This window comes from Medicago truncatula, chromosome 5, assembly GCF_003473485.1.
Source record: "Medicago truncatula cultivar Jemalong A17 chromosome 5, MtrunA17r5.0-ANR, whole genome shotgun sequence".
Classification (NCBI taxonomy): Eukaryota; Viridiplantae; Streptophyta; class Magnoliopsida; order Fabales; family Fabaceae; genus Medicago; species Medicago truncatula.
This window is the reverse complement of record NC_053046.1, coordinates 28,188,940-28,202,092: the sequence shown is the minus strand read 5'-3', so window position 1 is coordinate 28,202,092 and position 13,153 is coordinate 28,188,940. Positions and strand designations below refer to the sequence as shown.

Here is a 13,153-nt window from a genome sequence, read left to right as displayed (position 1 = left end):
TGTAGAAATATATTTGTTATTTGGGGTAGATATATATTTGTTATTTGTTATAGAAATATTATATATATATATATATATATATATATATATATATATTAAAATAGAATATTGAGATGTGAGGGGAAGATTTGGAATAAGGGAGAATATGTTAGGTTTATAAAAAGAGAGCTTAGGAATAGAGAATTAGAATACGTAGAAACTGCTTTTGGGAGAAAGAGGGAGAAAGTGAGAAGTCAGAGAAGAGAAGAATCTTGTGAGAAGATGATTAATCTTGTAGAGTCCGATCATCTAATCTAAGGTAAGGGTGGGACTGTAACACCCCGTTTTCCCAATATAAAAATTTCTAAACATTTATCAGAGTAAACAACAATTAACGGGATATCACATTCTTAAAACCTTCAAAACATAGATAAATAATAATTTATCCTTCATCGACAAAACTGCAGCGGAATTAAATTCAAATCATAAATAAAGTCTTGGCACGCAGGCCTAATTAAAATATCTCATAAATAATCACGTAAAAGAATGAAGCATGCATATCATAAAACCCCATCCCGTTACGTATCAGAGCGACCTAGACGACTCAGTGAGGCAAGGTCACTCACGACAGCAAACTGCACACTAAGCACGATCACCTGCAAGTTACTCATACGAAGAGCAACATTTTCAAGCAGAAGGGGTGAGATTTCATAACACAATAATATTAATCAATATAATTCGAAATCATAATTAACACCATAAACAGTCTTAAACATCATTGCATCTTTAATAAACAATTATCAAGTAATCACATCATTCAATCATCATCAATAATATAACATCTTTAGACTCGACAAATGCGACAATGCAACTTAGACCTCTTATATGCATGTGGTACCAATACAGGGCATGAGCCCCCATCATCATAGTATTAATATACTTTAAGCATCGTGGGGAGGACAAAGCTCCAATCGTGGTGAGGACAAAGCTCAAATCGTGGTGAGGACAAAGCTCAATGTATGCTAATGCATGGACTCTATCTTCTAAACATCTTAATCATCAAATCTCTTATACATCCAATAATTTGGAGTTCATCATCATCTTAATTATCTTATTCAGACTCATGCAACTTAGTTAAATAACAATAGCAGCATAATCAGATCACATCAACAGCTTAATATCAATTAATTTTCAACAACTTCTTGATCATTCAATAATAATTCAAGTAATGCAATCAATCAATAAATCACAATATAATCACTTAGCATTTCATAAAAGTTTCACAGTTCCTAGTTAACATCTTAAATAGGTCTCACTATTACCTAAAGTTCCATTCCCAATCAATCCAAGCAACTCAGATCTCAAACTTCTCAAATGCACTCAGTTCTAGAAGTGCTCGCGAGGCGAGAGCATCTGCTCGCCATGGCGAGTACTTACCAGATTTCCAACTAAGGTTGTTCCAAGTTCAATCTTGTTCTAAATCGTCCTCTAATCTTTAGTAAACATCTAAAGGTACTCAAAAGCATCTAAGGTTCAACTCAAAAGTCAAAAACTCAGAATTCGACATGCTCTCTGGTCATGCTCGCTATGGCGAGTAAGGTTGCTCGCTGTGGCGAGCTACAACATGTAACTCGCGAGGCGAGGGGTATTGGCTCGCGTGGCGAGCGATGAACTTCATCACTCGCGAGGCGAGGATCATCGTTCGCCAGGGCGAGCGATGAATGTTGGCTCGGGCAGAATGCAGTTTTCTTCAAAAATTCATCTAAACTCATGGTTTAAATCCTAATTTTGATTCCAGAATTCGTCCTAAACATATTCTAAGGTTATAGGACGGTTTCTACATCAATCTAATCAATTTTTATCGTTTAATCATCAATTTTAGGGATTTGACCTAATTACAAAACTTTTCTAATTCAATCCTAACTTTGTCAATTAATCATCAGAATCATAAGAATTAACATTACTGAATTATTAGTCTCACTCTTACCTTAAAGTGAAGAAATCGCAACCCTCCTAGGTCTCTCTTGCTCTTCTCTTGGTTTTTCTTCTTTTTTCCAAATCAGTCGTACGTACAAAAATGTTTTCTAAACCTAGGTCTTTCTTTTTTTATATCTCTTTCCTATTTCTTATCCTATCTCACTTTCTCCCCCAAAACTCTCTAAAATCTCAAAACAGCCCTCAACTAAATATTTTATTTTATTTTCAAATCTTATTTTATTTAACAATAAAATAAGTCTCATAATCTCATCAAAACACATCAAAATCATCCAAATCATCTAAATCATCGTAAATCAACAAAATTCACACATATATTATATAAATATAATATAATCGTCTAAACTCGATTAAATAATTAATTAAACGAAAGTGGGCGTTACAGGGACTAGCTTTCTCTAATAATGGGTTGTATAATTCTAAAAAAGAGTTTAACCTTGTAGATGTTATTAGTTTTGATGTTATAGAAATTAGGGTTAGATTTCATTCATAATCTTTTGTATAATCTCTTTTTCTACTTCTACCCATAAGTGCCTATTTGTATAAAGTGATTATTGTGGATTTAATTGGCGAAATTTGTGCTTATGTTTTGATGCAATGTTTGGGGTATGTGAATTTGATGTTAATTAAGTTGTTGATGATAAATTTATATGCTCAAGTTATGTATATGTGTATACTTGTGTTTTTGCTCAAAATTGGTGAAGTATGATGTTGTTTTTTGATGATTTTCTAAAATAATGTTTTGGGTCAAGTTTTATATGGTTTTGAGTCTCTTTTGATGTATATAAATGTTTAGACAAACTTTGAGATCAAATTTGGGTAAAGGGAAGTTAAAATTGGGATTTTGGGGTGAAAAATGGGTTTTTCCCGAGTTGCTCTCTGACAGCATGCTCTGTTTCATGTTCTTGCGTCTTTTTCACACGTTTCTGTTTTGAATTGACCTTTGGTGTAAACATGAAAGTTGTAGATAATTGTGTTAGCTTTCCAGTGGCTTTGGTTTGACGTGAAAATGATTTTTGGTTTTTGAGTTATGATGAAAATACTCCAAGGAGGTCTTAGTGAAATTTTATGAAAATTCCGCATAACTATTTCTAAGTCAAATCAAAACTTATGGATTGTCTCCAAACTTCAAAGCTTGTGTACTATGAGTTCAATTAAGGTGTTTAAGAGTATTTAACCTATGTTGTGATGAATCTATCTTGGTCTGACGTGAATATCTTTAATTGATGAATTATTGTATGAATGTATATGATGATGTTGTTAATGAATTATTCTATGAATGTATATGTTGATAAATATGATGTTATATGATGCTCATTAAAGTTGAGGGCTTGATGCTCTGGAATGTATATTTATACATATTACGTTGAGGGCTTGATGCTCTGTAAATTGAGGGCTTGATGCCCTGTGAGCATATTTATGCTCTATACGTTGGGGCTTGATGCCCTGGTTGGTAGCACATGCATGATTAAGAAGTTGTAGTTGCATTTTTCAAGATGATCTAAGTTGTTGTTGTTGCATTGTCGAATTGATGTCGATGTTGTCACATTGTCGTTGTTGTCAAGTTGTCGATTACTAATTAGTTGTTAATGAGAAGTTATGTGAAGTATTAATATTATTTATTGTAGTTGTTTACGTTGTTTATGTGAAGCATTGTTGATGATGATTTGAAGTTGATTGATGATTTATAGTTGGAACTATGTGAAATATCAATATTACTTATTGTTGTTGTTTATGTTGTTTATGTGAAGCATCGTTGATGATGATTTGAAGTTGATTGATGATTTATAATTGAAACTATGTGAAGTATCAATATTACTTATTGTTGTTGTTTATTTTGTTTATGTGAAGCATTGTTGATGATGATTTGAAGTTGATTGATGATTTATAGTTGGAACTATGTGAAATATCAATATTATTTATTGTTGTTGTTTGTGTTGTTTATGAGAAGCCTTGTTGATGACTGATTTGCTGTTGTTCTGTGTTGATAAATTCTCTTGCTTAAGTTATTGTTTATTAGTTTTACTAATGATGAAAAGATGTTGATATGTGTCGATAAATTCTCTTGAAGAATTATACGTTTATTATTATTGAATGTGAAATCTCACCCCTTCTGCTTGGAAACTGTTGCCTTTGCATGGGTAACTTGCAGGTAGCCAGGATGTTGTTGATGTGAGTTGACTCTCACGCGTCGTCTTAGGATCGCTCTGATACGTAACGGGATGGGGATATTTGTGTTGTTTTCCATTTGTTACGTATTATTATGAATTATGTTGATAAACCACCTAGAATGAAATTTTAATAAGTTGTTTATGTTGATGCTGTTGTGCCATTACGTTGTTTAATTAATGTTTTCCGCTGCAATGAGATTTGAATTGATGACATGAGATGTTTTGAATAAATAGTAATTCTACTCTATTTATCTTTTAAAGAAGTGTGACATCCTGTTTAAGTCGAATACTCTGATTATTATGTAAAAAATTTCAAGTTGGGAAAACGGGGTGTTACACAATGCAACCCCACTTCTTGTGTTTTTCTCACCTTTACAACATTCATATCACATAATCATGATTTCACCAACAATCAACAACAACAACATCATTTTTCATCAATTTAAGTCGGAACTTCACAATAATCATTTTAGCACATAATCACCATGAAGTTTAAGCACAAACAAAAAGTTTATGACAAATTTCACATACCCAAATTTACCACATGAACATGAGCACTAAAATCAACATTTAAAATCATCAAAATCATAATTCATACAAAAGTGATTATGACCAAAAAGTGACAAATGAGAATTCTAGCTTATTGGATGGAAATGATCTATCCCCCCCTTACCTCTAACTTCAATTCTCCTAGATTAGGCTTCAATCTCCACTCTAGCTCAAGCTTTTCTCCTTCTTCAAGCTCTTTCCTCTTCTTTCTCTATTCTTCTTTTCTTCTCTCTACTTTCTCTCTATACCTCTCTAGTTGTGAAATGAAAATAATGAATGGTCTTAACCTAATTTCTACTCATGTTAAGTTTATATAGTCACCTCTTAATTGGGCTAGGTTAAATCCCTTCACATTGGGCCTAACACACTCACCATCTAATTAAAAATGTTTATGCTCACTTAACTTGGTAAAATGTCTAATTATTACCGTTCTTAAATAACTACCACTAGTTACCTCTAACTTAGTAAAAATAACTATTCACCTCAAAATACTTAAATACTCTCAATTCTAAGGTTACTAAAATATCCTTGCTCAATAAATGACTAAAATACCCCTTAGTGAATGACTAAAATATCCTTAACATTTGAATCATATCATATATCATAAAGCAACCAGAAAGAAACATGAGGGTATGATTAATACGATTGACATCAAGTTTGAATCATATCAAAGACTTGAGTAAAGAAGTTGGAGGTCTTTAACTAAAATGACTTGTAAAATTCTTCTAAACACAATTTGAATCGTATCAAAAGACTAAAAAAAAACAATTTTAAACAAGACTTGGCTCACAAGAAACTTCTAAACACAATTTTAACACATGACACAATGTAGAGAACATGAGATCAGAGATTAACTAAGGTGCTTTCACAACTGAGCTATTTAATCATGAAAACATAAAACATACTTGTTGCAATTGAAAAGAGGCTATCCGGCCCAAGGGATTTACCACTCCATCCGTAAACACTAAACAACCCAAGAATTGGATTTAGATATATAAAAGGAAAGAAAAGACGAGACCATAGATCTACTACTACGCGTGAAAATCTCCATCTCGACAATCATCTCTCGATGGCACCTTCTTCCAAAAGTCAAGGACGCAACTTTTCCTCTTCTCCTCCTCCTCCTATCGATTCATCATCACTCCCTTCTGATGTATCCGTGTGTCATGGATCTAAAAGAAAGAAGAGAAAGACATCTAACGCTCCATCTACACGCACCAACGCCGCTGATACCAATCGGCAGTCTCGATCTCGACTATCTCTTGCTGAACCTTCCAAAAAATTACCAGGTAACTTTCGCTATTCTTCTACTCTGGTTTGTTTGGATTATTTGAAGCCCTAACCTAATTCTATTCTGATTTTTTTTTTTTTTTAACAGAAAGAAAAGCTAGGGTTGGGGGAAAACCCTCCGATAACGCCAAAAAAGAAATGGCACTGCGAGTCCGTAGTAAAGGTATTGTTTTCATTTGATTTAGAAATAATAAATAAATGTTTCTTTGATCAATTCGCTTTTTTCTGATAATATATATATATATATATATATATATATATATATATATATATATATATTTATATATGTATTTTTTTGATTGGAGCAGGTGCTGGGAAATCTAAGGTTGAAAGCATAAGCAAACTGTTTTCAAGCTCTGAGAGAGGGAAATCCATTTCAGGTAGCTGCAAACCTCAACCTTTGAAGTTTAGCACCAAACCTAAACCTTTAGAGAACGTTTCGGTTGATGAAGCCTCTCCCAAATCCAGTTCACCTGCCATTGAACCTCAACAACCTCTCACTGATGAGGAGGACGTCGACATCACAAGACTTCCAAACTATATCACTATTGATGAAATATTGGAAAACATAAAATTAGCATCACTCAAAGTGGTTGATCCCATCGAAGAAGAAAAAAGATACCTTGGTGGTATGCAGTGCAATTGTGAGTTCAACAAATGCGATTGTCTTCGGGCTTATTATGAATCTGTTGAGTATGATTCGGATTATGTATTTACACTCTAGACTAGGTACATCCTTGCGTGTGTTATTTTTCTAGAATGGTTGCTGTCATCTTAGATTTTTTATTCTGCCTTTTTATTTATTTATTTATCTTCAATGTTCACTTGTTATGTATAACTTTAACTCTGTTTATTTAATTAGAATTATTCTCCTGTTTAATTACTAGTTCCTCTATTAGTTTAGTTTTTTCCCTTTCTTTTAATTTAAAATGTGGCCGATTCAGTTGAGATTGGATAATAAAGCATTCAAATTAAATTACATTGAAATTCATGAAAATAAGAAAGATCCTACTATACTCCTACAAAGTTCAGTTTTGAGTATATACCTAGTTACTTTCTAGAGCTGAATGAAGATGAATATTCAATACATCAAATTTGTCCACACTTACTATTAGTGTTGGGACAGACTCTGCTGGAAGATAATTTAACAGGAGGGTGACTGAGTTCTATTTCCTTCTTTCTTTGCCTTAAGGACCTTATGTTTCTTGCACTCTAGATGCAATTATACATCAATTTCACCTACCACGGAACCTCAATATTATAAATAAATATTTTTATTGGTTTTGATGGATGTTTAATTTAAGAGATAAATTTACTACATATTATTTGAAGCAACAAAATTGGCTTACTCTTCGGATTTCATTTAATAAAATGGCTATTTATTTACTCTAAAGAAAAGTCATCGTTTACTTTTTTATTTTTTTACACAAACAAAACTTATGTCATTTCATTAATAATATTAGTTGCAATACATCTTGAAATTACATCAAAAATATTGCGTGAAGCATGGGATAAGCTGCACTTGTTAAAAATTTGGATTTTTAACTATTAACCCAGCTTGATTCTAGTCCAACCTTATTGATCAAATCGAACACCTTTACAATTTCGTGGTGACTGGTGACAAACATTATCCTCACTACCTGCTCATAGTTCTCTACGGTCACAAGGTAGTTTCATTGTTTTAGTATTAGCCATTAACATCATAGTTTTGAAGCACTGGTTTGGGTTATTCTGTAGGCGCAAAATGATCATATATTCAAGAATAGGTCAAGAGATTATGGTGATAGTGGATGAAATAAAGGTAGTGCCTTGGAAGTGGAATCTCGCCCGCCTAAAAGGGAGTCCATGTCTTTTCTATGAATGGTGTTGGGATCGTGGAAAATGTGTCAAGAGACAAAAGGTGACTTCGTTGGGTTTTTTTCTGTGTTTTGATTTGATGTTGTTTATGTTGTTGTTCTGTTGTAGCTGCTATTGTTTTTTAATTCAGTTTGTCTGCGGTATTTGGCTATTCTGTGGTGTATTCAGGTGAAGGTTTTTTCTATGTTCTGTTTTCATGTGGCAGCGACTGTTTGTGCTAGTACAGATGGGTGCTTTTTGTTTTCCTTCCCCTTGCGTTTTGCGGAACCTGCTGCTGTTTGTGGGGAAGTGTTTTCATGTTTTTCTGTGTTTTGTTTTAGCAGGGGCATGCTTCTGTTGTTGTTTTCTTGTTGTAAGTTGGGGGCCATCTGTTTTGGCAGCTATCCCTGTTTATTTTACGGGTTTTTTCAGGGTTGTTCCACATATAGGCGGTGCTTTTGTTTTGTTTCCTCAGCTAGCCTTTGCGCGTCTTGTGTAGTCTTGGTCTCTAATAAATTTTCGCCGTTTCGTAAAGAAAAAAACACAGTTACAAATACTATTTAGCCTATTTGCAGATGCAAAACTTAGATTATAAGTATGTATGTGCATGTTGAACATGGGGATATTGATTTATAGCTAAACCTTCACATAAGTATAGAAGAATGTATTATGAGTTTCCTTAGATATATTTTTTCCTTTCTTAAGATGGTGTTCATTGCTTCCACCACTTCATCATTTGTATCGAAAACTGAATTATCAATACATATTACTTTTATTTATCTACACAAATTTTAGTGCTGACTTGAATTTATTTATTTTTGAACATCAAATAAAATTTCAATTAATCCAATCCTAGCACAAGACGAACGGGAATTGTGTCCAAAATTACAAATACAAACTACATGAGCCGATAAACAGCCAATCTTCAAATAAAGCATATGACAGATACACCACGCTCACTTGAAACAGAACAACAACGGAAATTGCCCCAAAGCCAAAAACAAAGCCTAATAATACTAAGCCACAGAAAAGCATCAGAAGCTAAATACTAACGGAACAAAGCTCAGCAGAAGTCACAAAACTGTAGAACCAAATATAGCAGCCTTAGAATGCATTGCAGCAAGTACAAAAAGCCACTATGCGGTACAAAATCTGCAGATCGAAAAACCACCACTTAAAGCCAAACCTGCCAACGCACCACACCACCGCTCAAAATCAAAACTGGCACAACAGTCCAAACGGATTTGGAGTGACCAGGACAATAAACCAAGGCAGAACACAAAAATAATGCAACAGAACACCACTGACTCAAATAATACAAACTGATGCAGCAGATGGAAGAAACAAACTGCAGGCGAACCAACCAGATTACTCCAGAGAAAAACATAAACGCGGACACAGGCTAGAAGAACAACCAAGCAGCAGCCTCTGTGCCTCACAATTCTGAGTCTGGAGAACTTCCTTTGGAGATGAGAAATATCTATGAAATATCTCATTGTTTGACAATCAGTTCTCAGGAGGCATACCTCAAAGCTTGGGAATCAACAGCAGCATTGTGAAGTTAGACTGTACTATTGTAACTGAATATTTTTTTTTTAAAAAATACAATCCTTCTTCCTACTACATCACGTTTAGATGGACGGACTGCGTTGCTTGTTAATACCGAGCTACCATTCATTTTGCTTTTAATTATTTGGACTGCTTGTTTATAGAGGTTGTTATTTTGTGACAAGAGCTATCAAAATTGTTATTTCTAATAAATTTATAAAAAATTATTATAAATAAATATTTTTATTGGTTTTGATGGATGTTTAATTTAAGAGCCAAATTTACTATATTGAAGCAACAAAATTGGCTTACTCTTCGGATTTCATTTAATAAAATGCCTAGTACTTTTTTGTTTTGTTGAACAAACTTGTTTGTAGTACTTATTGAGTTGAATTTTATTTGGTAGTATTATACTTAATGATTGGAAACAACCCCTTTCCTCCATCAATTTTACTTGGAATATCTAGGATTCAATCTTGCCCACATTGTTTCAAGCATCTCATCGTATAATTATTTGATGCTGGTTATGATCTTTGAAAGAAGCAACTTAAGTGTTAGTGTGGATAAGCTTGTGATTACTAGGGTCGAGTTTAGCACGAGTACCGTGACTAACTAAACTAGACAGATGCTTAATGACTTTGGATGGTTTGAGAAATAGAATTGACCCTCCTTTGTTTTTAACTCCGATTAGGAAGGCCTCTGATAAAAAACTATTATTATTAGGAAAGGAAGGGGGATCCCAATAATCATTTAGGTTACTTGACCCAATAGTTTAAGTTTACATAATTAAACTCCATTCTATTCTATTCCTATTGTTTTACCTTGCATTTTGGATACCCAAAAATCGATCAAAATTAAACTTCATATATTTAGATCGGATCGGTTTGGATATTTTTAGAATAGTCATCTAAACCAAATTGAACCGCATATAATTTTTATTTTAGATCGGATGATATTTTAACTCAAAACCGATCCAAAACGCACCGCATGAATTTCATCCAATAACAATGTATGTTGGAGAAAATGTTGTAAACAGTGTTCCTTTCAACATTTCAAATTTCTTGTTATTTTATCTTAGAAATTATTATAAGTTGGGTTTGTTGTGGTGAGATACCTTTTCAAGTGTCTACCTTTATATGTTAATCTTAGAGCACCTCTAATAGTAAATTCTATCAATGATTAGTTTGTGGATCCGATTGTGTCACATTATCTTGAAACAAATCGTTCTTTCTTTATTCCACTCGTAAATTTTAAAAAACAAATATTGGATTCCACAATTTTACATCAGATATTAATGCTTTATTCAAAGTTATCAAAGATAAGATTGGTAAGAAAATAGAATGTGATTTGCCAACTTTTTAGAAAGGAACATTACTTACAGAAGTCACGGTTATCCCATGTCGTAGTACTCCAATGGCAAAACTTGTTAAAAGGCTAAACTTCACTTTTCGTCCTCTAAGTTTCAAAATGTTGCGATTTTGGTCCCCTGTTAAAAAAAATGGCAAAAGTGACCCCATATGTTTAGGGAAATATGCTCTTTTGACCTCCTAACATAAGGGAAATATGCGTTTTGACCCCTTATCTTTACAAAAAGTTGCAATTATGGCCTCTTTTTTGGGACACGTGGCGTCTTCTCAACAATTTTGGGATGAAGGGGGCCAAAATTGCCATTTTTTTTAATAGGGAGTCAAAATCACAACATTTTGAAACATAGGGGGCGAAAAGTGCACTTTAGCCTTGTTAAAATACCTTACTTTCTCAACTCCACGCTAGCAAACCATGTGAAACAACAACCATTGAACCTGCTCTTACTTATTTAATTAAATTATTAAATATTAGTATTGAATCTATTTATTTTTATTACATAATCTGACGTGGTCAGCAGAACGGGGTTCAATGCACTAAACTGGTGGACTTTATAAGCTTGAAATGGTGGAGGTACCTGCAGACACTCCGCCACTCAAGTCAGTATATGAGTAGTAAAGGAGGTTAAGGTGAAATGAATGATACCTTTGGGGACTATTTAAAGTCCCCTTTCATAGAGGTGCATGTCGTCGTGTGATTACGATATTCATAATCGTTGCTCAACGTTTACGAATGCAGGATGAGTAAAAGTCGAGTGTTACGGTTCATCAACGTTTGATATCAGTTACGATTATGTGGTTTGAAACGTGGCTCCGTGTTTCTGTGAGCACCCCAATCGTGGGGAGGGGGTGTGAGGTATGTAATGGGCCCAATGCTGAATTGGGCCTATGTATTGGTCCTTGGACTGCTACGAGCACAGGCTTTTAAGCGGTCTATAGCAGTAGTCCTAAGTCGTTACTCTTAGACTAAGAGTGACGACTTCGAGCATTTTTTAGACTTTATGAGAGAATAGATATTATGCTTGTGGGAATTGATATGTGGTGGATTGTTGTGCTCGTATAATACTTGTGATTTGTATAAAAACTTCAAGTTTTAGGAGTGGTTGGTATCCTCAATAGTAACAGTTTGCTAAAAACTATTAAGAGGATGTTGCCCGCAAAGAGTTTTTTTTTTAGGTAATGGTGTTCACGTGGAGCTAAATGATGCTCGACGATGAGCTATTTTGTATAATGTGCTCGCACAATGCTGGTTTATTCGAAAAAGGAACCATTGGATCAATTTAAATTACATCCGGTGTCAACGGATCCTGACTCATCTTAAAAAGATGTCAATAAATTTTACACAATGAAACTCATTTGATTGAGTGTAAGTCATTTGTCTTATACTTGATGTCAACGTGTGTGTCTATATATATATATATATATATATATATATATATATATATATATATATATATATATAGGGTTGTTAATTTACACTCATCTACAAAGACTAAATGTAAATGGCAAAAGTTATGGTGCATAAGCCATTTTCTTATGCACCGTGCATAAACACATCACAACCATCAGATTTCTTTAATTTTGAACAAAAATGGTTTTGGCTCACTTTAGGGGTGTAGGAAGCAATTATGTTGGGATTTATGCACGGTGCATAAGGATTTCCTTATGCACCATAACCACTCCCAATGTAAATTAGCAAGTTACACCCAACTAAAAATACTAAGGTGCAAGTTAGTAACCTACACCCACTTGATTATTTATACTCATTTTTATAAATTTTAACAAATTGTTTACACTCACCTCACTAATTTACACCCACTTTCATCATTTCAAATATTGTTTACTTAAAAGTTTGCTATTATTACATGTTTTTTACCTTAAAAATAGGAAAACATTTATTTCTTTAAGCTAGATACAAAACTGCCCTACTATTAAAAATTAATTAGTATAGAAACAAAAGAGTGTTTTAATAAAATATAAATCGATGTATTTCTCTCAAACAAAAAAAAATGGGTGTAGCTTGCTAATTTATATATTAGGGTGTGTTTATTTCAAGTTTATCAAATTTATTTTTAGGAATAACATTCCTTGGAATATAAAGATGGGAATTTTATTCCAAGGTATTTAGAAAAAATGTGTTTGGTTAACTTTATAATATTCCTAGGAACCATAAAAAATATGGATTATAATAGGTAGTTACATTTGAATTTATTCTCATATCCATAGGAACTTTCACCCTTTTCTCTCAGAAATTTTTTCTATTTCCAGGAATAAAATTTAGTAAACTTGTAACAAATATAGACATATATAATTCTATCATTTTATTCCCATTAATCAACAAATATAACTTGAAACAAACACACGTGTTTTTAGGTGAGTGTAAATTAGTAGCCATATATATGATGTTGACATCAAATCTCA

At 33.3% G+C, this 13,153-nt stretch overlaps 1 protein-coding gene and 1 long non-coding RNA gene across 2 annotated transcripts; one reads left to right on the top strand and one right to left on the bottom strand.

Moving 5' to 3' along the window:
* Nucleotides 1-5,818: 5,818 nt before the first annotated feature.
* Nucleotides 5,819-6,359, bottom strand: LOC112421835 (uncharacterized). Its single transcript, XM_024783780.2, has 3 exons — nucleotides 6,295-6,359; nucleotides 6,071-6,149; nucleotides 5,819-5,987 (listed from the first exon to the last, which is right to left on the bottom strand). Exons 1-3 carry the CDS (start codon nucleotides 6,357-6,359, stop codon nucleotides 5,859-5,861), a joined length of 273 nt encoding a protein of 90 aa, XP_024639548.1. The 3' UTR covers nucleotides 5,819-5,858.
* A 1,105-nt stretch (nucleotides 6,360-7,464) lies between these two features.
* LOC112421890 (uncharacterized) lies at nucleotides 7,465-9,528 on the top strand. The gene is made up of 3 exons (XR_003012268.2): nucleotides 7,465-7,651; nucleotides 7,722-7,884; nucleotides 8,010-9,528. It is a non-coding gene; the product is annotated as an uncharacterized lncRNA (long non-coding RNA).
* Nucleotides 9,529-13,153: the final 3,625 nt, after the last annotated feature.

Coding starts and splice junctions, on each gene's coding strand:
- LOC112421835 (XM_024783780.2), bottom strand. CDS start 6,359: ATGGATTTCCCTCTCTCAGAGCTTGAAAACAGTTTGCTTATGCTTTCA. Junction 6,150..6,294: donor TCAACCTTAGATTTCCCAGC/ACCTGCTCCAAT, acceptor AATGAAAACAAT/ACCTTTACTACGGACTCGCA. Junction 5,988..6,070: donor CAACCCTAGCTTTTCTTTCT/GTTAAAAAAAAA, acceptor GAATAGCGAAAG/TTACCTGGTAATTTTTTGGA.